This window comes from Perca fluviatilis, chromosome 6, assembly GCF_010015445.1.
Source record: "Perca fluviatilis chromosome 6, GENO_Pfluv_1.0, whole genome shotgun sequence".
NCBI classification, from domain to species: Eukaryota; Metazoa; Chordata; class Actinopteri; order Perciformes; family Percidae; genus Perca; species Perca fluviatilis.
The window spans coordinates 3,524,542-3,548,272 of record NC_053117.1 but is presented as its reverse complement, the minus strand read 5'-3'; the positions used below and the strand labels follow the sequence as shown (position 1 = coordinate 3,548,272).

The window sequence follows — 23,731 nt, the reverse complement described above, 5'->3', positions numbered from 1 at the left end:
AACCACAGCCATAACCATAACTAAAACCATAGTCACAGCTACAGCAAAGAGCTAATGTTGGAGCTCTGGCTTCCTCCTCAAATATGGATCAGAGAGAATGCAGTCCACAGTGCACAGTGAAGCAGCTGCATAATCCGAGCTGGAGAGCTCGCCCTCGTTGTTTGCCAGAAACTTCACATTTCCCATTCCAAAACGGACGGTAGGTAGGTTTTCAATGTCCCTCCTCCAGTGTGCACCATCAGTTACGATGGGAAACCCTCAGACCTCAGGACTATCATCCAGTCCTGTGACAGAGAACGTAAGTAATAGTAGACAGCTACAGAAACAAATCCACAACCACACAGTTTTTACAGAACATATAACATGCCGGTTTCTTACACTGCTTTTACATATTGTGGGAATTACCAGTTTCCAATATGTAAATACCGTTTATGCCAACATTAGTGACTGGGAAACTGAATTTTTTTAAAATTTTTATTTTTTTTAAAATTTTTTTTGGCAAAAATTTTTTTTATAAAATATAAAGAAAAAAAATAATTGGTAGAAAAATATATTTTTTTTTTTTTTTTTTTTGTGGTGTGGGGTTGTTTTTTGTTTAAAATTTTTTTTTTTTTAAAATTATTTTGTTGATAAAAAATTTTTTTTTTTTTTTTTTTTTTTTTTTTTGTTATTTATTTTTTTTTTTTTTTTTTTTTTTTTTTTTTTTTTTTTTTTTTTAATAAAACAAAGTTTACAAGGAGAAATGAATAATGCATGAATATTCACTTTTCTTTCGGGTACTTTCCTATTTTCCCTATAGTTAGTGCCAAATTCTATCCAAGGAACTTGTTGGGAATTATTAAGAAATTATGGAGGATAAAGCATTACTGTTTTATTAAAATCTGAAAATATTTAAGCCAATGCATCTGACTATTAGATAACATCATGTTCTAAACACGCCCACACACACACACACACACACACACACACACATCTCAAAGCATACAGCACTTTAAATGCTGGGTACCATGTTTCAATACAAGGCACCCATAGTTTTTGTATTTCACAGATAAATTGTCATAAAAAACTGTATTAGCTGAGCAAAAAATGTAAAAAAAAAAAAAAAAAAACACAACTACACATGCATAAACACACACACACACACACACACACACACACACACACACACACACACACACACACACACAGTGGTTTTCGAGGTTTAGCAACAGATAAAGCAGAATCCATCTGTGTTGCCATACAACATATTTCTATACAGTTGGTTTTCAAATCACCGTCTCTCTAAAGACTCCGATCAGACTGTGGGGGCGTTCGGGATGATCTGGGCGGGACCCCGCCCTCAACACCACTTTTCTACTGTTGCCTTGAGGTTCCAGAGACTCGAGTGTAGGACAGGTGAAGGAGCTGAGGTCCCCGCAGCTCTGCAGGTGCAGCAGGCCGGGCCTTCTACGGGGGGGGCGTGGGAAAGTCTGGGAGGAACTGTCTGCTGGCTGCTGGGGAGGTTTAGGCTGACCGGGACCCATCTGGGAGTCAGTGAACACCTGAAAGCACACAGGAAACTAATGTGCATGGCAGCTCAAAATATAGACAGAACAAACATATGATTTACTAATTTGTATATATACAAAGGGGCGTAGTCGTAATTTCCGAAGTGAGGGGGACAGATTGTTCAGCAGGATGAGTTTTGTTGAAAGATCCTCTCCCGTTTGTTTGATTGTCCAAATCGCGGATTCCAAGTAGCTTACCTTCATTTATGATTGATGGAAACACAAGACATTTCCATAAACCGTTCCACACGGTTTTACTGCCACATCTCGTCCAATGGGAGACCTGCTAACATCTCAACTGGCCACACGGAGGCGGAGCATGCCAATGAACCAAATGTGTGGTACTGAGGTCATCAATATGCAAAAAAATAAGATTTTTTTTTACATTTGAATCCATTACTCAGATGGACATTGGACGGGGGTGCTGTAAAAACGTGTGTGGGGTTGTGTGTGTGTGGAGAGGGGGGGCGATCCGTTTTGGCCATCAAATTTAGTGACCTCTGTTACATTCTAATGCCACTACTGTAAATGGACTGTTTTTATTTATTCTACTCCATCATATACATATCTTAATCATTGCATATTTTAATGAGTTTTCCTCCCTATATTTTTTGTATGTATTTTATTATACAGTCCATTTTTATTATTATTTCCTATATCTATATGAGTCTATCAATCAACTGACGCAACCTGAGTAACACCTACTTATGATGCGTTCAAATCAACTCAGACATGTACTGTAAGTGTGGGGGAAAGAGGGCAACGACATGGAAAGTGTGGGGGACATGTCCCCCCACGTACCCCGTGTCCGCTACACCCTTCAAAATGTTATACTGAGGAGTTTCTGTTTTTTTGTCTACCCCATTTATATCAATGACGGTAAGCTAAATGACAAAAACATAACAATGTATAAATCAACATCATTCAACAGCAGCACAAACAAAAGCCTCCAGACTGAGCATCAGTAGGGGTGGGGTGGGGGGGAATGGATACAGCATAGTATCGCGATATTTTCTGTGGCAATACTGTATCGATACACAGATGCCAAGTATGGATCTATTATTACACATGTGTATGTGGGTCAGTTTATCTGCTAGACAATCCCCATTTTGCAGCAATAAAATTGAAGTGAGAGAAATGACTCTTTTTAGATAAAGCAGATGTTGACAGAAGTTTCCTTTTTGGGACATCATTTAAAATTGGGAAAAATCTGAAGTTGGAAAAGGGTAATAAATTTCAATATATCACAGAATATTGAAATATGTTTAAAATCGCAACAATATCGTATGGTGACATAAGTATCGTGATGATATCGTATCGTGAGGCCTCTGGTGACCCCAATCATACAGTTTAAACAATCCGGTGGAATTTCCTGCGGCACCTGAACAATCCCGGAAATGAAACGCCCTCGATATAGACTATACCGACTATTACTATATTCAAATGTGAAACCTCCCCAACACTGATGTCTGTATCAGATGTCTGTGTGTGTGCCTTCTGTGTGAACTCCTACCTGTTCTATGTAACTGGCGCAGCGTACAGCCTCCTCCATGTGCTCCTGGTCTGACTGCAGGACACTCCGGATGCTGTCCACCAGCTCCTGGACCTCGGGGGCCAGGCCCTGCGCCGCCGGCTGCTCCAGGATCTTCCTGACCAGCTGCTGTGTGTGTCGGTAGCTCTGGTAGTCCACCATGGAGGAGGGCCGTGGCCGGCGGGGGGTCCTCCTGTCGCCGTTGCCCCGTCGCAGTGTGACCTGGCCCTGGGCGCAGGCAGCCAGCGCGGGCTGGGACGTCTGGGTGGAGGAGTCTGTGGTCTGGGGAGCGTCGCTGCTGCTCAGCGCTGCAGCAGACATCACAGGGAAACATTTCAAAATGTAAACACGCTGATGGGAACGTTATTTGCCGAATAAATAATGAACTGTGATTACATTTTAGGTCATTTTATGGTTGCAACCCGCCGTAAAACAAAGAAGAAGAACAGACACGGCGGGTGTCAACAAAGACTGATATAAGTGGACAAACGAGGAGACGACAGACTTACCATTTAATTTACAAGCAAAATACAACGGCTACTTTAGATAGCAAAAATCTGAGAAATGCCATAACGTGCATCTGCATCATCATAGCGATGTTTTGATAGGGTCGTTGTTGTCTGATTATAGCTTGATATGTCGCTATCAGCTGGCACATAAGCACTATTACCACTTGTGCAATATTAATCATTTATATCATGTAGGTCCACCAGGCGCAGGTTTTTATTCGCTTTAAAGCCGTTGGATGGTTACACACTTTCACCGGCTTTATTCACATGAATGTTTTTAGGGAACTTCAGATCATTTGATTGAAAAGTGGATGGAAACAGTTATTAAGAGGTGTGGTTAAAACAGGACCATCCATAAAGCAGCTAATTCATCCTGTGCATCCAATTTTCTTTCTCTTTTAAGAATGTTTTTTTTTCCTTCTTCTCATTTATAGAGGAAACGCTGCTGTATCTCATCATCTAACCCAGTAGTTCCCAACCTTTTTGGTCTGAGGTCCCCCCCACCCCACAGCCCTGTCACAAATCATCTCCCACTGGTGAATCAACTTCCAAAGACTGAATAGTTCCACACGAGCAAAAAAAAAAAAAACCTCTGTCAGCGAGGTCCATCAACACCGGGTCGCTGGTGGAGCGGTGGATCCTTGCTCTCCTCCAGGGGGACGGAGCTGGAGAGGGGGGAGGTGCTGGAGAAGGGGGCTGTGGAGGAGGAGGAGGAGAAGGAGGAGGAGAAGGAGGAGGAAGAGGAGACTGGAGCTGGGGCTTGGCTTGCGGAAAGTGGCCCGGTGATGCTGATACCATTTGGGGACTCCTGTCTTAGACCAAAGACAGACAGACACACGTGCTATTAGAACAAAAGGCAGTGTCTGACACACACGTGAAATCAAATGACACAGGAGATTCTCCAACAAAACAATGCAGCACACAGTCCCAGAGATGTCCTCACCACAAATGCTGTAAAAATATACTTCTATAAAAATGCAGTACAAGTGTGGCTAATACACACACATAAGGGAAACCGCTTTACAAATCTGACAGGGATCACATGAGTGCTACAGGCAGCTGAAGGTGTCAGGATCCTGAACATGAGGAGTACAGGACGAATGGCAAAGTGAGTCCATCCAGCAGAATGGTCAGAGGAGCAGACTAAATGACTGAAGCCTGCTGAAGCTGCACACTGGTGTGTGTAGAACGGATTGTTCCTATCATGTAAAATACAGGCTGGTAGCAAACTTCCTAAAACACACAACCAAATGTCGAAAGGCCAAGTTGTACTCACGTGTTTTCATGAATCTTCTTGCAAGTCAAACTTCTACTTTTGAAAGCCGGGTCTAAGACTACCTTTACCAATTTACGTACACTACTTTAGTTTTTTTTAATCGCAGGTGCATTGTCACGATTGGAAATGTCCGAATGTGATGCCTTACATATAACACCTAAACCCTTTCTTTATAAAACTACTAAAATTACTATATTAAATCAGTCAGAGTCACATCAATGATTTATAGCAAATGGTTTGACAGTTACAGCTCTGCTAAGAGATTCAGGCTACATTTACATCACTACGTTTTGTTTAAAAAGGAATATCTTCTGCTACGTTTCCCCCCTCTCATTCCCCCTGCTCTGGTGTTTTCTCTGGAGTATTCTAGCCATGGCCGAGTGCGAAACCAACTCAGGTTAAGTGTTCCACCTGATCATCCAATGGGAGGGTAGTACACAAGTTCCCAGATACCCCCCTGCCTGCTGTGTGGAACTGTGTCCTACCTCCAACAGAGGCTCCTGGTGCCGAGGTAGTCGGGTTGATAGTCAACTCTGTCAGAGCGATCTCTGGCTCCTGAAAGAAACAGCCATTAGCATCTCTTTACAGCCAGAATTAGGGCTGGGTATCCTTCAAAAATATTCAACACCGGTACCGGTACCGATGCCAATACCGTGACTTTGTTACCGGTTCGTAAACAATACTTTTCTCGATACCAATTTTATAAAACAAAAATAAATTACATTACACATTACAGCACAAATCTTGGTATTTATGTTCCAGCTCCGACTACGTGAGCCGTCTCTGTGTAACGGAGAGTTTCTCCTGCGTGTTTCTACGACGTGTAACGTTATACAGCCAATCACAGACAGTATTAGATCTTGGTAGAAGCATGCTGCATGCTGATTGGCTCACTGACTCTGATGAGATTTACTCCTTAGGCCGGCTACACACTGGCTGCGTGGTGTGAGCGTGTCAGCTGCGTGGCGTGTCTGTTTTTATTTGGGCTCCCATGGTAACAGGTTAGAGCGTGCACACTCACACGCACGGCTCAGAAAACGCGTGCATGCTAGAAATAGGACAGACGCCGATTTTTCAGCGTGTGGGAAGTGTTTCCAGGCAAAATAGAATAGGAAAAGATCTTTATATGTCATTTTGACACAAATACATATCAATAAATGACATGTTGATGTTCGAAAGTCTTTAGGTTTGATATAAATGCAGATATAAACGTCATTTAAAAACATAATAAATAATTATTGATTATCTAACAATATTATTAGAAGGAAATATTCTGGAGCCTATTTTGCCGTCAATACTGCCGACGTTGTCTTTGCTGTAATCAGATCAGTATATATTTATGTTTATGGGAAACATCCATGTGTCCAGACAAGGCTAGCAGCAGCACCGCGTCAGACACCTTTCTGGTGTGGAAAGACGTAGAAAACGCCACGCAGCCGCCACGCAACAGAAACACCACGCTCACGCCACGCAGCCAGTGTGTAGCCGGCCTTAGGGATTGATATTGGGTATTGAATGACGAGGCATTTTTCGATACTCGATACTTTAGAGGCAATTCGGTCTGTGCTTAAAAGTATCACATTTTTTACTCAGCCTTATCAAGAATTCAATAAAAAGACAAGTTGCCAGTTTACAAATGTGCTCGCATGTTTTAGTCATGGGGCAGTTAAACCTATACGATACATGTTGACATAATACTTAAAATAAATATCCCAAAATGACAACAGAAAACACACAAAGTTTTCCCTGAGGTAAGTAATCCACCACAGTCCATTACTCCAGAGAGAGATGCAGCTTTGACAGAAAGTGAAGGTGATTGCATGTTGACTGTGATGGATTAATGACCAAAAACAAAGTTGATTTGTGCTGAAAACTGATGATTAAGTTCACAACATTAAAGGACCAAAAAGAACACTGGTATTGTCCTTTCAGCATGCTGTAATCTAAAACAACTCTGGCCTACAATGTGTGAAGAAGAGCTAACTGACAATCACCTCGTTGCAGATAGATCAGCAGCCATGTATCTCGGAAACAGACATCTAATAACGGTTTCTTCATTTCAATTTTAACTTGATTTTTCAACTCTAAAATGTCCTGTTCAGTATGTATCTGGGTTGCAATTCTTAAACAAATACTGTATATAATCTAAGGGATCCGTATCAAGATTTTTTTTTTATGTTGTGTATCTTTACGTTAAAGGGGAACTTCCGTTTGTTTCAACCTGGACCAACAATCTTTGACATTGGTCCAGTATTAAGAGAGATCGCTGCAGACAGCAGCCGAGAAACAAGCTACAATGTAAGTTAATTGTCCAGCTTGTATTCACCTTCACAAAAGTGCTCGTTTTGCCGCTGACAGACTCAGATTATATTAAGTGTCTGACAACATTACAGAAAGCATTTGTAAGGAGGTCGACCTTTCTGTTAAAGACATTTAAACATAAAATCATTCGCAAAATTTCATTTGCTAAGCCCTCCAGACTCTATGTAAAAAAAAACAACAACAAAAAAAACACACTTCATTCAAAGTTGACGGATACAAAATAAAACGATCAAAAGCCGTTTTTGGGTCGCCTTTCCACTTTTACAACCATCACAACTCTAGTTTTGGTTGAAATAAACACATAGTTTACAGATCTACAAAAGGATTGTTCTTTTAAATGGAGTCTGGTGGGTTTAGTGCTAGGGACCTCAGAGCTGTTAAACAGAAAGGTCTCAAAGAGGTTTTAAAAAGGTCTATCTCTGTAGGGATCATTTCTATAATGTTGTCAGGCACTTTGAATATTAATCTGAGTTACATTGCAGCCCGGTCTGTGGCTGCCGATTACAGCGTTCTCGTTTAGTACTGGACCAATGTCAGAGATTGTTGTTCCCATCAGTCACTCAGACACAAAAACATAGGAGAATAGGGTACAAGTTGAAAAAAAAACCAGAATGATCCTTTAACGATTACTATCTGCCCATATATTGTTATCCATTTTTATAAACTTTAAAAAAACTGAAAAAAAAAATCCCGTCTGGGTTGGGCTCCGGGGTAAAGGATGCAGATTTAAAGTGTACCTGTGTGCCTGCATTGGTGGAGCTTCCAGCCACAACCTCATATGGAGGTGGGGGGTCTAAAGGACAGAAGACCTCCACCCCTTTGATCCGGGCCCCGTAGATATGAGGGAGAGGGATCACACTGTCCCCAAGGATCCTGAAACACACAAGTCAAACACATAATGAGTGCCAAGTCGTGTTCTATGGAGCTAATGTGACACAGCAACACTAAAGGAGAGAACACAGAGGATGGAGAACAGTGTTACCGGCGAGCCAGGCGGGGGGTGTATGAGTAGAAAGTAGAGAAGTAGGAGGGGGGCGGGGCCGGGGCCACAAACTCATCTGGGTCTGGGACCTGAGCCGGCTCCTCCCTTTCTTCAACTGTGGCCCTGTGCTCGTCCTATCACAGAGCAGGGACATGTGACATCACACAGCATGTTCAACGCTATCATATCAGACGCACTACTTTTTTTCATTTTTGTAGGTTTCTTTTGTTTTATATGTATCTGCAAATGTCATCCATTAAGTTATTGCTAAAAAAAAAAAAAACTATTTATAGAGAGTCACCGTGACGACACGCTAGAGCGGCGATGTTTTTTTATTAGCTTTTTTACAGCGTGAAGTGTCAGGCAAAGGAATGTTTTAAATGTTAGAAAATCAGACGCATTTCTTTAGAACTAAAGACAAACTATTAAAAGACTACGCACAAACTGTCTACATGGTATCATAAGGTTCAGGGCTATCTACAGCTTTTAGGGAACGTGGACAAAAAGTGCTGAACCCCCTGCTGATGATGTAAATGATCAGGACTAAATGGACGTGAGATAAGACTCTAAAGCTGAGCATGAAGAAGCTGGTGAGTGTAGCCTGCCATGTGCATGTTAAGATGGGTTGTTAAAGGAATAGTTTAACATTTCAGCAAATATGCTTATTTGCTTTCTTTTGGAGAGTGAGATGAGAAGACCAATACCATTTTAATATGTGTGCACTCCAGTCCCAACTGCCAACTGAAAACCACAACATGTCACTTTGTGTGCAGACTAAACCAACGAGATACTGGGAACCCCAGGAAGACCAGCAACCGCATCACCAGGGGCTATCAGTAAACAGCAAACAGCAGGCAATAAACCATGCTCATTAGCAGGCATGGGCCGCTTACCAGTTTCAAGGTATACCGCGGTTTGACAAAGTCTGTTTCAAAACCACTAACATTTTCCGTCATACCGTTCCTGCGGTATGTCTGTTGTTTTTTGAGTCGTCGAGGACAGAAAGTGCAGTTTAGAAATCCCTCTCCCTGCCAGTGTGCAGTGCGTTTCAAAATCAAATACATTGTGTTCAATGGGGAAATTGAGTGTTTTTTCACCCAGACATTTCAAAGTAATACATTTTAAAGCTGTAATTGCAATACCGTGAAACAGTGATATTTTTGCTGAAGGTTATCATACCGTCAGAATCTCATACCAGCCCATGCCTACTCATTAGTTGTAGAGTTGTTGGTAGGTGTATTTTTGAAAAGGTATCACATAAATGTCTCTATGGCTGATATTACAGACATCTGATTTCTCACTCTGTGGCAGAAAACAGTTAATATGAGCCAATAGAGTCGCAGAGATCAGCGTTTCTCTTGCTTCATACTTCAGTGTGTGAAACTGAGACTGAAAGATGTATTCACAGTAACATCATCATCTCATATGTTATTTCTAATTTGGATATCTCCGAGCAGAAGGATTGTGGGTAAGCGCCAACATTGGCTTTGCAGCAGCAGAGCTGCCTGTGCAGTGGTCGTACCGTGAACGGTGTTCTGGCGGTGAAGATCTGCAGGTACCTCAGGGCGGCAGCCATAAGGCACACGGCCGTGGTCAGAGCGTTCAGAGCACACAGCGCAAACAACACTTTCTGGGGGGAGGAAAAAGACACAGATCAGATCAGTTCAAATACAGCAGACACGACTATTTGATCGGTTGTTCGTGTTTAAAGCAGAGCAAGGGCTCCATATATTCACAGGCTGCAAAGACAACACGTTGATGACCGAGAGTTGGAAGTGTGCTCTGCTCTCCTCTTTGCTGTTTTGGTACCTGGTGCAGAAATGGATGAGAGTTGTATGAAATAATGCAGGAGAGCTGTTGTATCTGTGTCCAGCACAACACACTCAGCTGACCATTAACCAACATTTGGTTCTTCTGTAAACAAGCTGAATATGTGGAGGAAATGTGCAGCAAATATTAAAGAAAGTAAACCATAACCAATACAGTAATGTGTGTATGTTTTGTGTTTTGTCTATAGCGTAACCTTGGCAATCTTCACTCAGCGTATAGCACACAGCTGTTGGTGCTGTTGAACACTACGTGCTCCTTACTGATTCCACTATTCCTCCTGATTAACTCATTGTTGGAGCATTGTCCTTCGACTGAATTAAGGGCGCTTTCACACCTATAGTTCGGTGGGCTCGGTGCGATTCAGGGGGTGAAGTTGCAACATTGTTGTATTTTCATCTGGTTGGGTTTGCGTTCACCCTGCACTTTGTCAAACGCACCAAACACTGTAAACACACGTCACACGGTCGAAATGGTCACATGTTTATTGGACAGAATATCTGAAACTCAAATATAACTTCAAATATAATAACACCCCATTTATAATGTGGTTCTGCTTCGGTGTATTTTAGAAGAAGGCGAACAACGAGCAGCTGACAGACAGCGAGTGAAAAAGAGAGAGAGAGAGATGATGATGTCACACAGACGGATGGTGTCACACATACCACCAGCGATGTGTGCTCAGGATAGGTTATGGATCTGAAAGTTATCATCCCTTAAATCATACGTAAGTCAGTAAATTGTGTGCTAGTAAATGGTTTGGTTCACTTCCTTTATTCGGATCGGATCCCGTTCTCACGTGGAAGAGAACAGGACCCCCGTTTTCAAGCGGACCAGAGTTTGTTTGATCCGCTCCAGAGTTCGGATGAGCTTTCACACCAGCCCAAACCAACCAAACGCTCCAGGGTTCCTTTTAAAACGGACCAAATAAGGTAGGCGTGAAAGCAACCTACAACACTCACACTCATGTGATTTTGTCGACAAAAAAAAATGCAAAAGCTCCACTTTAAATCTTGTGTGTACCAGAGATGTGCTTGGAAGCTTCTTGGACATAAGTCATTCAGCATGAAAACAGTATTAAAAAAAAAGGATTAATGCTGTCCTCACTCACCTGTTCCATTAGGTAAAGTTATCACAGCGGTTATTTTGTCCATCTTCATCTGACCATGTTCATAAATACGTGGCCAGATAAAATAAAAAAAATGAAAAGGGCCCTACAATCTATTTCTTATCTTCTGTTTCCCGGAGCTTGAGCGTCTCTGTGTGCCATTTGTGATGCAGAGGTAGAGAGGAACAAACAGGTGGGAGGTGACTCACATCAGGCAGCGCCATTTTGGGTCTTAGACGGTGCTGACAATAGACGTGAACCACGTCGGTTCCTGGAGGAACGTCTGTCTGTCTGCCGCCACTTTGGCGATTTCATCAACAAGAGCAAATATAGAATAATGCCTAAAATGTAATTATTCAATTAAACACTCTCCGACCAGTAGATGTGTGTACAGAAACACTGAATGTGATGGATGTAAATCAGTCTGCAGTGATCGACAAATGAGTGAGGGACTCTTACAGTACATGTGACTGTGGGCATTGGTAGTCAGGGTGTATTCCCTTGTCAGCTGCCGGTGAGCCCAGCAGTGAAGGATAGATAATAATATAATAAGAATGACTTTATTCAGGACAGATAGAGCGTACCTTGAGCAGGATCCTCATGGTGCTGCAGGAGTGGGCCGGGTGGAGCTCCAGCAGCTTCTCCTCGGGACATCTGGAGCTGGACGAGAGGGAGCAGCAGTAACACACATCTCCAGCCTCACTCTGAAACACACACACACACACACACACACACACACACACACACACACACACACACACACACACACACACACACACACACACACACACACACACACACACACACACACACACACACACACACACACACACAGATTTTGATACGATTTCTAAGATTTCTTAAATTCATGATGTCCCACAAAGACCAAGGTCTCTTCATCAGGAGTAGCTTAAAATAACACAGCGTACAGAGTTGACCAAACAGCTGAATCAACCAATCAGCTACATACAGCACAAACTAATCCAAGTCTGCGACTGTGACAGCAATATATGATGAAAGTTGGTGTGGATGTTCATGTTCCCCAGAGGCTGCATCTGAATGATTCTGCTGGACCGTTAAAGGTTATTACAGCTTAGCCCTGGCTCTACATCCTCTGACACGTTAACGGCCATACGACCAGAGTCGCTGGAATCTGGTTTTTGTACAGCATCGGAAAAAAAGTACACAGAGCACAGTGTTAGCAGCACAACATAGAGGCAGACATAACATAACAAACAGTAAATAATAATCATAATGCTTCTCGACAATGAAGAGCTGCATCCATCACAAAGCAAGGTGTGAAGATTAGAAATAATCCTTTTTATCTGAAATATATATCAAAGCACGCCTTCTTAGCTTCCTAATGTCTCCTGCTTTATATCTGATGACTGGTCTGATTCTACAAAACATTTGTAACTGTACGACTGTAATGTTAATATGAAATGAAAATAAACCTCTGCAATTTCATATAGAAATCAATTTCTGCACCAAAGCCAACAGTGGATCACAGAGAAGTGAAATCTAATAAAATCTTTCACTGGGTCAAAATCCAACTAAATCCTATATTTCGAACAATTGAGAGTACCAGTGCTGACGTAGACCAAGTTTTAGTTCTTCATATTTCTACACCTTCCTAACTGAATACCGCTCAGTAACCATGCACCACGCCTGAATCACCTAATGCTTTGTAATTAATTATCTAATAATTACTTAAAGCTGCATAAAGTGTACAATACAATTGAACACGTTATAGATGAGCCTATTAATCAAGAGTTAAACAGTTATAACGATGTTTATGAATTACATACTAATGTGTATTAATATAGGAACAATGCTTTATAAATTATGACTTATTGAAGAATGACATATTTACTGATACTTAACTAACGCTTCACAGTGTGTATGGGAATTGATAAGATTTTATTGATACCAAACGCCATCATCGATTCTGCTCAATCAGTCCGATTTTTTATCAGTTCTTTTATTGATTCATGATTCATTTTGTTTTCTTTATTTTTTGGGGCGTTTTAGGCCTTTATTATATATAGGACAGCTGAAGACATGAAAGGGGAGAGAGAGCATACGCTACAGTTTCTGAACACAGTGTAGATGAAATGAGAGAATGGTACAGCCCGCATTTCTCATTCAAAGACACCGTGTGAACAGCCTGCCTTGTGCCGCTGAGGTTACCCAGGTAACGGGATATCTACTAGGGCTGCACCATATGAGGAAAACATCTAATTGCGATTATTTTTTACTGATAATGCAAAACCATCCACGATACTGGAGGGAAATGATCATTTTTGTATCATTGTTCTCATTTTCATTGAAAAATATTAAAAATAAAATGATTATAGTGTGATTTTTGTACCAAAACAAAGAGGTTTTCTTTAGTCTGTAGGATAGGATTTGTAGGCCGGGACGTCTCTGCAGCACCACAATACTTCATTCGGAATGGTTTGACACATATTTTGCCACTAACACATATTGCGCCCCCCCCTGTGTTTGGATATTGCAGTAGTCCATACTGCGATTTTGATAAAATTGTGATTAATTGTGCAGCACTAATATCAACCCTCTGTAACTGCTGTGAAGCAGCGGCACTAGTGCGTAGTTAACATGACATCCCTGGAATTTAAGCCATGTTGCTTAAAAGCCATGTTTGAGCATATCACTGGGGGTTCCACCCTGACTGGCATTAGGTTGTTTTACAGACATTAGCTGCTGGAGCATTGTTGTCATGTTTCACACTTTGGACCATTACTTCCTCTCTGCCATTTGATTCATTTATTTAGCGCATGTAAAAAACAACAACAGTGTTACATATACGTAACATTAAGTTTTTTTTAAAACGTGCTAAGGAAACCCAGAAAACCCTCAGGGGCTTGGCAAGTAATTCAATGAAAAGGTAGCATATAGGAAATAAAAAAAAAAAAAAAACATATAGTCTACGAAAAGCGGACAGGAGAAAGGAACAATTAAATGAGGGGAGACAATAAAGAATGAAGAAAGAGAGAAAAGGAAAAGTAATCATTAAAAAATTAAAATACATAAACAGGGTCATGACTCCCTCTTGTTTCCAGCAGAGCAGACACATGATTCTGACATTATCATTGTTTTGTGATGCGCATCTGTCAGAAAAACATGCCGACATCGACAAAAGAAATTGATAAACTCAGAGGCATATGATTCTGATGGATCGGACAATTTGGAACCGGATCTTGATTTCCATCCCTACGCACTATTGCCCGGTGAGCACGGTTCAATCTTCTTTGATTTGCCCTTGGCACTATCACGATCTTACATTGTACTGTACAACAAAAAAAAACATGAAAGCCAATGAGACTCAAAGTGGACATTCATTTCCATCCAAAGGGATGAAATGATAAAAAGTGATTTCCGTGTTCACTCGCTATCTTCTGTTTTACTTGTCATGTTTTATCCACGGTGAACAGGTTCAAAATGGAGTACATCAAATTAGTAAGCATGATGTCATCTTCTATTGACTCTCCACAGGAAGAACAGAGGGAGGCAGAGAAAGCATGAAGGAGAAATAATCCGATAAGATCTACAAATGCTGAGACCCAAACCAGACCAAGACAAACGGGTAAGAGGCTCACCAGTTGGCAGCTGGTCATACTGGAAACCAGCTGGGCGCCCTGGCAGCACAGGATGAATCCAGCCAGATTAAGGAGCACACACACCACAGACAGCAGGACAAACACATTGACCTGGAGATGGAGGGATGGGGAGAGGGGGGGGGAGGATGCAAAAGGAAGGGAAGATGGATTATTGTGGTTTAAACACTTGTGTCCAACCCTGTGGACATATTCAGTACAAAAAAGGTTTAGTAAACATGATGTGAATAAATGGCGAGAGATGGTGACCAAACAGTAACTGTACGTTGTAATGTAGCATGGACCACACAGACAGAGGGGACATGAATACTGTCACACTCAAATCACAGGGTTTCTGCAGGTTTCACCAAGTCAAATTTAAGACTTGTTATGACCTTTTTAGGGCCATTATGCATGGCATTTAAGACCTTTATCACAACATCAACTAAGCCCTAAATTCAAATAAATATATTTTTTTCAATTTATAAACTTGCACTTCCCCACAGCTGAAGAATAAATTCTGTTTTATGTCTGTTGTACAATCCCAAAGAGACTCGCGCCAATAACACGGAAGCTGATTGGCTGCAGTATAAAGTTACAAGGTCTCATTAGTAGTCATAATACAGCGAAATTATATTTGGTCTAGCGAAAGAAAGAACTACAACACCACGGAATGAAAAACAAAAGAGAGCATTAGCGGTAGCGTTACATGGACGTAGGAAAATTAAGACCTGTTTAACATTATCAAAGACCTAGAACACAATACTTCAGCGAATGTAAGACTTTTTAAGGCCTAAAATTTTGAGGAAACCCTGAATCATTTCTTTTTGAGGTAAAAGCCATTTTCAAATGTATTGTTAATATGTTTAGTACTGAAAGAATAATTGATACATCCATCTGGATCGTTTCAATGATCAACGATCTAATATCATCTTTGAAATGTGCCTTTATTTTGAAGTTCCCACTTTACATTTATTCTTTTTATTAAAAAGAAATACTTTGTTTTTCATTTTAATGTCTGGAAGAGCTCAGTAATTAAACTGTCAAATCACATTTGAGTTGCTTTTTGTGAGTTGACATAAATGGAACTGATTAGCTGGGTGTTAATGATATCTCAGGCCCATGAATTAAATAAAAAAAAAAAAATCGTACCGTGGCAGACGTTGTGATTTCAGAGAATAATGTAACGTTGTCCAAACAGTATCAATACTAGGGCTGCACCATATGAGGAAAATATGCAATATGCTATAACGTTGAATACTGCGATAAATGAACAGATATTAAAGTGTTCTCAGTTCTGTTGCTGTCAGGCTTCAAGATACAACACACTGCTTGTCAAACTTTTAACAAAGCAGTCCTTCCAGAAAAACGCTGAGTTTTTTTGTGATTGTTGCAGGCAAAAATCCTTGATTATGCGGCACGTTTTCTTAAAAAATGCGATGGAATATGCGGGATATTTATGCAATTTTATGCGATGAAAAATTGCGGTTTGATGAAAAAGAGAAGAAAAAGTGATTCCCCCAACACCCTGCTTTTTTTAAAACTCCAAAAATTTCCAAAAATAGTTTACAGATATTCAGTCATTGCAATAAGTAAACAAATAAGATACAAAAATATATACAAATAATATAATATTAAAGTAAAAATAAAAGTAATAGTCTAAACAGAGGGAAATAAAAGATATAAAAGAGACAGACTTTCAAAAATCGTTAATAATATAGACAGCAGGAGCACTTAAAGAGATTTGAGTAGACATCAGATATTAAGATAGCTTTCTTATTGGATACCAACTTAAGAGACTCAAAGTATCAACCTCCAACACCTGCTTTTCGATGATCTTCACGTCGCGTAATTACGTCACTTCATAACGTTCCCATGGCAACAGGGGAAAATGGCTGCTCTTGTGTGAAGTAAACGCAACATTTTTTCAACTTTCTGCTAAGATATATGTGACTTTTTTGCAACGAAAATGCGGGGATTATGAAATCATGCAAGCACAGCATATTTTGCGCAGAAATCGGCTATTTATGCGGCGAAAGTGCGGCATATTTGAAAAAATGCGGCCCCCGCATGAATATGCGGACTTTGGTTGATTATGCATTGAATCATGCGATCGCATAATCGCGTTTTTCTGGAGGGACTGACAAATTAAAGGAAATCATTACCAACTTCTTCTTCTATTGAACAAATTGAACATTGAATTGAATATAAAAGGCTGCACTAAAAAAAGATGACAGTTACATTTTAAAGTGCAGTTTTCTACTGATATTTCCGTGGGGTTGTGTTCCTCCAAAAGTTGAGTCGGTCTCAACTTTTCACAACAGGCCCCGCTGAGTTTTTTTTAAGTGTCCCCCCGCCGAAGCTAAACACACTACCCCCATTCAAAATGAAGGAAAGACCTGCGTTTTTGCAGCACCGTGTGACGGCCGACGCAGTTAGTCTTAACGTCTAGAATTACTTTTTGTCTCCTCAAACATTCTCTCTGATGACTTTTAAACGCCAATACAGCCGAATACACAGCAGAGCTGCTCTTATTAAACTGGACTAGTGAAGTTCCCATGCATATAGTCTTGCATTGCCAGACCTTCCTCCACAGCGCTGAGGAGGAAGGTCTGACTAGTCCACACAGCATTTCTGGATGCGAGAAAAACCTGCTCTGGTTTATTGGCATTTCTTTAAACCAATCACAATCGTCTTGGGTGGTGCTAAGCTCTGCTTATGCTCAGCAACATAACCACCTCCTTTTACTGTCCTGCTGCTAGGTGGAAAACTCCTGACTACTGACAGTTGGAGGTTATAATAATTATTAAATGACTTCTTCATTAAAACAACTGGTTTGTTTTGGCTGGACTGTACACAGATACACCAGCTGCTTGTTGCTCAACCACTCTTTACTGTAGTATTAAACCGCACTTGCTGATACTATGGTAACCAGCAGTGTCACTAAATTGACCAGAAATGGTAATTATCAGAACACAAGTGGAGCAGGTAGGCGTAGTTTGTTATGAGTGACATCACACATAAAGAATCCACTGTTGAAAGAAGAGGATTGACTTCACTATGATTCCATGTCTTTTCCTTTTCTTTTTACATCTTCCTGGTGTTCCAGTCTTTACAGATTTGTTGATTAGCTTTTTCCGTTTTGAGTAGGTTTGCCTCAACACAGTATGCGTTACAGTGTTCTGGCTGATCAGTTTGTGGGGTATTTGGAAGAAAACCCTATTTACATACACTTCATATCGGTCTTTTCTTAATCTACATCTTATGTGTGAAATCATGTTCCACAGAGAGCCAACAGTCTGCAGGGTTTTTATTCCAACCGGTGCAGCTGCGTTCAGTAGCTGTGTTTCCATAAATGTATTTTGATGCACATTTTGAAGTATCGCATTACAAAAGTTTAAAAGGTCCCATGGCATGAAAATTTCCCGTCATGAGGTTTTTTAACATTAATATGCGTCCCCCCAGCCTGCCTATGGTCCCCCAGTGGCTAGAAATGGTGATAGGTGTAAACCGAGCCCTGGGTATCCTGCTCTGCCTTTGAGAAAATGAAAGCTCAGATGGACCAATCAGGAATCTTTTCCTTATGAGGTCATAAGGAGCAAGGTTACCTCCCCTTTCTCTGCTTTGCCCGCCCAGAGAATTTGGCCCACCCATGAGAGAGACATCATGGCTTTCAAACGAGCAAAGTGGCAGTTGGTCAAGGTCACACCCCCACCCTCCACCTTGCCCCCCCTCTCTCCTCTTCAATAGCCACAGACACAGAAATAGCACATCCTAAGGAAAGCTCATTGTGGGACTGGCTCTAGTGGCTGTAATTCTGCACCAAGGCTGAATTTCGGGAAAGAGACTTCAGATACAGTATTAGGGGACCACTAAGGTCTATATAAAAGAGACTTCAGATACAGTATTAGGGGACCACTAATGTCTATATAAAAGAGACTTCAGATACAGTATTAGGGGACCACTAAGGTCTATATAAAAGAGACTTCAGATACAGTATTAGGGGACCACTAAGGTCTATATAAAAGAGACTTCAGATACAGTATTAGGGACCACTAAGGCCTATATAAAAGAGACTTCAGATACAGTATTAGGGACCACTAAGGTCTATATAAAAGAGACTTCAGATACAGTATTAGGGACCACTAAGGCCTATATAAAAGAGACTTCAGATACAGTATTAGGGACCACTAAGGCCTATATAAAAGAGACTTCAGATACAGTATTAGGGACCACTAAGGTCTATATAAAAGCATCCAAAGAGCACCATGTCATGGGACCTTTAATGGAAACGCCAAAAATCAATAAAACTTGAGGCAGTTATTGTGGAATGTGGAAACAACCAATGTAGCGAACATTTAACTCAATGACCGATCAGCTGTTTTCTGCCAGTGTCTTGCTGCGTGCATTAGAATCATTGCATTAAATTGTCTTTATCTTTGGACATGAAACATGGCCAACACTAGCTGACATAAAAGAACTATAAAACTTTCTCAATTGAACCAAACTTCTAAAAGACCTCTATCCATTGTTGTTAGGCGATTTGTTTTGTTTTCACGTTAGCAACCTCTAATTCTTCTACTCTGTCTACTGCAGGATTACAGCCACGCATAAAGCATAGCTCATACCGCCAACCTCTGACGGAACTACGCTTTGCATAGCCTAGTTTATTTGCTCCAAAACAGTTGATGCTGTTCCTAATTTGCATTTCATTATAAAAGTTTGCTTTAACTTAACTTTACAATTAAATGGAAACATGACTACTGATCACTTCTCCATCTGAAAGAGTGCTAAACAATGGATGGAGTCCATGGAAACCTCCAGACTGTTAGCTATCCATGAACATGATTGGACATCTCTAGGTGATTAGATTTAAATTTAACAGCAACACAACATTGTAATGACTGCAATCACTGCTTTATATAAGGTACCAAGACCATAGCCCTTACCAGTAACAGCATGGGCCTTCTCCATGTTGTGAGGCCCACAATGCCTGACAGTATGACCTGGAAACACATGGATAAAAATTATTTTCATGTGGTGCAACGTAGAACCATACAAACGCCTTTAGCGCCACTGCAAACCTGCAAAAACATCCGGTGTTTTTGTGTGTGTGTATGTGTGTCTGAGCAGGCCACATCCTGGAATGTGGGACATCTGCCCTAATAAAAGGGGCTGGTACCATAAACTGGCCAGTTGCCCATTAGTGTCCTCCTTGAGCCTTTACAGGCCATTTCCTGGCTCAGAGATCTGAGTTCTCTGTGAAAACTGAAGTCACCAACTCTGAAGAAATTCAGCCTCCACTACTAAAAATGTACAGCTTCCTCCCCTCTCAGCTACAGTCCATGATACAGTCCACCAACATCCGTGTTCGGCAGCTTCCAGGCATAAATCACTGCCGTACTATAGCTCAACATACTGCCCTGTGTTACAAATGGTGTGAAACACAGGAATGCTGCAGCAGAGACTGGAGAGCTGGAGAGGATAGTGATAAGCTGTATCCCTTAATAGCTTTCAATTGATGGAGATACATAATATGAGCAGAGAGGCATTCTCTGCAGAAGGTAAGGGCATTTAATCTTCTCCACAGGCTGGAAGAGCAGCAGAATGAGATGTGTGAGAGGAAGAAGAGACGGCATTACGGTAGGGTCCATAAACCATGGACATGTGATTTGTATTTAATGCCTTATTATTATAAATAGTGATCATAAAATGTTTTTGTGAAGGACGACAGTTGCGTGTAATAGTCCAGCATTTTGTTTCCATCTTACCTCTGTTTGTCCAGGATGTGTTTAGCCTAATTTTGACCAGAAGAATGAGGAAAATGCTGACCTAATGATCTGTCATGCATTCTTATCTTGCTCAGTGTGTCAAAAATAAATAAAGTGGGTAAAAAGTAATTATGGTGTTATGAGGTGTAAGCATTGGAAACGGAAAATGATCATTCCAGCACAGCTTTGAATCCTTTAGAGGGTTATTCCATCCAGCACATTTAATTAATATATTGTTCATTTCACAGGGACGGCACACAGCAGCTGTGTTGAGTAGAGAGTCTGTCCAGACTGAAGTCATGAAGTGGCGTATGTATGACATGCCAACTCGTATGCCATTATTGGCGTGTTATCAAGACGCATAATCACTTTTTAGCGTGTTTATCAACGCCATTTGGCCTCCATTGACTTACATTACCTTTTGATTGCATGTCAATTTACGCCGTAGCAAGTAGCATGAAAGGCCGAAAATAGGCATAGGGACATTGGTCGGGGGGGGGGGAATGGGTCAAACAACACAGGACTTTCACCCAGGAGACCGGGGATCGTGTCCCGCGTGTCACGTTTCGTAAACTCAACCGTCCCGTTCTTCTTTTCCTAAACCCAACCCCGTTCTTGTTTTCTTAAACCCAACCGTCCGAAAATGCTATTTTCAGATAAACTGTAGCAGTCATATTTCACGGGATCCGCGTGAGTGCGGATTTCATGTTCCAGTTGTTCAGCCTCAGAGGGGAGAGAGAGTAGCTGACCGTTCACCTGAGATCAGTAGAGCAGACGGCTCTGCAGAGAATTACAACTTTATGACATTTCATAAACAGCTGATGGAGCGGCGGCGAGCCACTGCTACACGCATATAGGGGAAACCCTGCGTGTGCACGTTTGAGGCTGATTTGACCGGCATAAAATCAGCATATGTCAGACTGACCGGCCGGTCGCCGGTCATGGCCGATCACGTGAAAATCAGCCAATTCCGGTCACCAGCCGGTCAATCGGTACATCTCTAGTACAGATAACACACCACTGTATGTTTATGCAAAGTCATGATGTCATGTGTGTCTGTCAGAGTGAAGTCTCAAGCCCAAGTAAAGTCACAAGTCTTCATAAGTAACTTGCAAGTCAAGATGCAAGTCTTTCAGGTCTCTGAATGATCCCCGTTAAAATTACATTGCATTTGAACAAGTCCAACCACAATTCTTGTTAAAGCAACTTTTAAGTCCAAATCTCAAGTCAGGTCGCAGGTCTTTCTTAGTTGCATATGAGTCAAACTGTCCTAAAGTCCTAAAGTCTCTAACTGTCCCCTGAATGAACAGCATTTGAACAATTTTCTTTCAAAGTCATGTTAAAAGTGTTTTTCTTTTGTGAGACCAAGTCCCTATAAAGCATTGATCTGCTAATTAAAAACAATCATCTGACAGTTCATCTGGATTATATACAGTAGCCTACATCACTTTATTTGGATGTCAAAGTGAAAGTGAGCACACCTGACAGTGAAATAGTAGGCTACTATCAAACTACCACTCCAGTGGCTCTGACAGTAACGTGATCCTCGAGGAAGCATTATGTCATATATACCTGACCGGGTGACAGTATTAATGGAACCAGTCACAGTGGCTACAGCTCATATGTTTTTGCGATATAACGTTACAGCGTTTTATTTCTGTCGTCGTTTCCGTTTTAAAATGGTAAATATAAAAATGCCTTTGTCTCTGTGTAGGGTTCATTCACATTACTATATCCTACTGAAATATATTATTCTGTTACTTGTCTCTGAAGATAGAGGCACAATTGTCATAAAACATGAAATGCCATGCACACTGTTGATCGGCTCCACCAGCCCGTGGCTAACTTACCGAGGAACCTGCCCAGAAGGGACACGAGTTTCGGATTGGGGGGGAGTTGCTGAGGGACAGAGCTCCAAAGCACAGCGCCACCATGGAGCCGCCGAGCAGCAGCTGCAACAAGCCCAGCGAGAGCAGCGGCCGCCCGGGTAGCAGCAGCCGAGAGCCGCTGCTAGCAGTCCGCGAAGAGGCGGACAAGCCACGGGGTCGGTTTCGGTAAGACGGCTCAGCGAGCTGCGAAGCCCCGATAACCGGACAGCAAGACCCCGGCAACACCACCGGGAGCGACATGTGAGGCTCGACGGGCAGGACGAAAAACAAGGAGTCTCCCGGAGCTCGAGTTCCTCCACAGCGGCGTTGTTTTCACGGATAGCGCGGTGGATCCTCGTTGAGTTCAGTGGAGCTGCTCGCTGCTCCTGCCATGACGGTGTCCAGTTTTAAATAACAAGGGCTCGGGTTGACTTTCACATATTTTGGCAGCGAGTTGAGAAAAGTCCGGACGGGGGAGGGGCAGAGCAGGCCATGTGTGACATGTAACATGTAAACAGGCAAAATATACCATCTTGAAATAAAATGCACACTTGAGGCCATTACACACGTATTAAATAAGCTACAGTACATTTGTTTACCATTGGAGGGGCCATTCTGTATCAGGCCCGTGTGCAAACTTGTCAAGGGCAAGGGCTGGAATAGAAAAAGGGGTTCCCCACCCCCCACCACCTATATATTTATCCCATTTTGTTAGAAATGCAGTGGTGGAAGAAGTATTCAGATTTACTTAAGTACCACACTGTGAAAATAATCTTACAGTAAAAGTTCTGAATTGAAAATGTTACTTAAGTAAAAGTAGCCTATGTAGGCCTAAATAGACTATCATCAGGAAAATGTAGTTAAAGTGCTCAATGCAGAAAAATCCTCCCATTTTAGAAAGTGTAAAGGATCCAACCAGTTGTGTGTTTAATGGTCTAATCATCTCAGCTGGACTTTTAGGCTGTTATATTAAACGCTTTTGTGTGTGCATACAGTTTTAGTTGGGAATCAAATTGCTTGCACTTGTATTACCTCCTCCTCTGTTTCTATCAAGTTCAAGTTTCAAGTTTCTTTATTTGTCACATGCATACAACAAGCAGTGAAATGAATTCCTGATTCCACTCCAACTGTGCTATTCATAACTAATAGCATAAGTTAAGTTATAGAATAAACTTCACTACAGTTTTCAGCTTTTTTTTTTTAGTGTAGACTGCGAAATATTAAACCCCCAAACCAGGTGGGCCTGTTCTGAGCCACAAAGCATAGAGAGAAGAAATGTCAACTGATTTGATAGAAAAAACAGCCAAAAAAGCAGGATGGTTGGGGTTCAAGCACAATGAGTGAGGGGAGGAAAAGTAAAGGATAGGGTTGGA

General features: G+C 41.4%; 1 protein-coding gene across 2 annotated transcripts; it reads right to left on the bottom strand.

Annotated features, from left to right (window-relative positions):
- Positions 1–939: 939 nt before the first annotated feature.
- fam189a2 (family with sequence similarity 189 member A2) lies at positions 940–22,966 on the bottom strand. Of its 2 annotated transcripts, XM_039803133.1 has the most exons (11): positions 22,341–22,966; positions 19,669–19,725; positions 14,723–14,833; positions 11,687–11,806; positions 9,690–9,797; positions 8,168–8,301; positions 7,923–8,058; positions 5,349–5,418; positions 4,178–4,399; positions 3,061–3,386; positions 940–1,541 (listed from the first exon to the last, which is right to left on the bottom strand). In XM_039803133.1, exons 1-11 carry the CDS (start codon positions 22,617–22,619, stop codon positions 1,266–1,268), a joined length of 1,839 nt encoding a protein of 612 aa, XP_039659067.1. In that variant the 5' UTR covers positions 22,620–22,966; the 3' UTR covers positions 940–1,265. The 2 variants fall into 2 exon arrangements, with proteins under 2 accessions (XP_039659067.1, XP_039659068.1); XM_039803134.1 differs by lacking the exon at positions 19,669–19,725.
- Positions 22,967–23,731: the final 765 nt, after the last annotated feature.

What these genes read in the sequence shown, in the direction of transcription:
- fam189a2 (XM_039803133.1), bottom strand. Translation starts at nt 22,619, where the DNA reads ATGTCGCTCCCGGTGGTGTTGCCGGGGTCTTGCTGTCCGGTTATCGGG. An exon ending in GTATGACCAGCTGCCAACTG is followed by an intron (nt 11,807 to 14,722) that starts GTGAGCCTCTTA and finishes TGTGTGTTTCAG; the next exon opens with AGTGAGGCTGGAGATGTGTG. An exon ending in CCATGAGGATCCTGCTCAAG is followed by an intron (nt 9,798 to 11,686) that starts GTACGCTCTATC and finishes TCCTCCCCCCAG; the next exon opens with AAAGTGTTGTTTGCGCTGTG.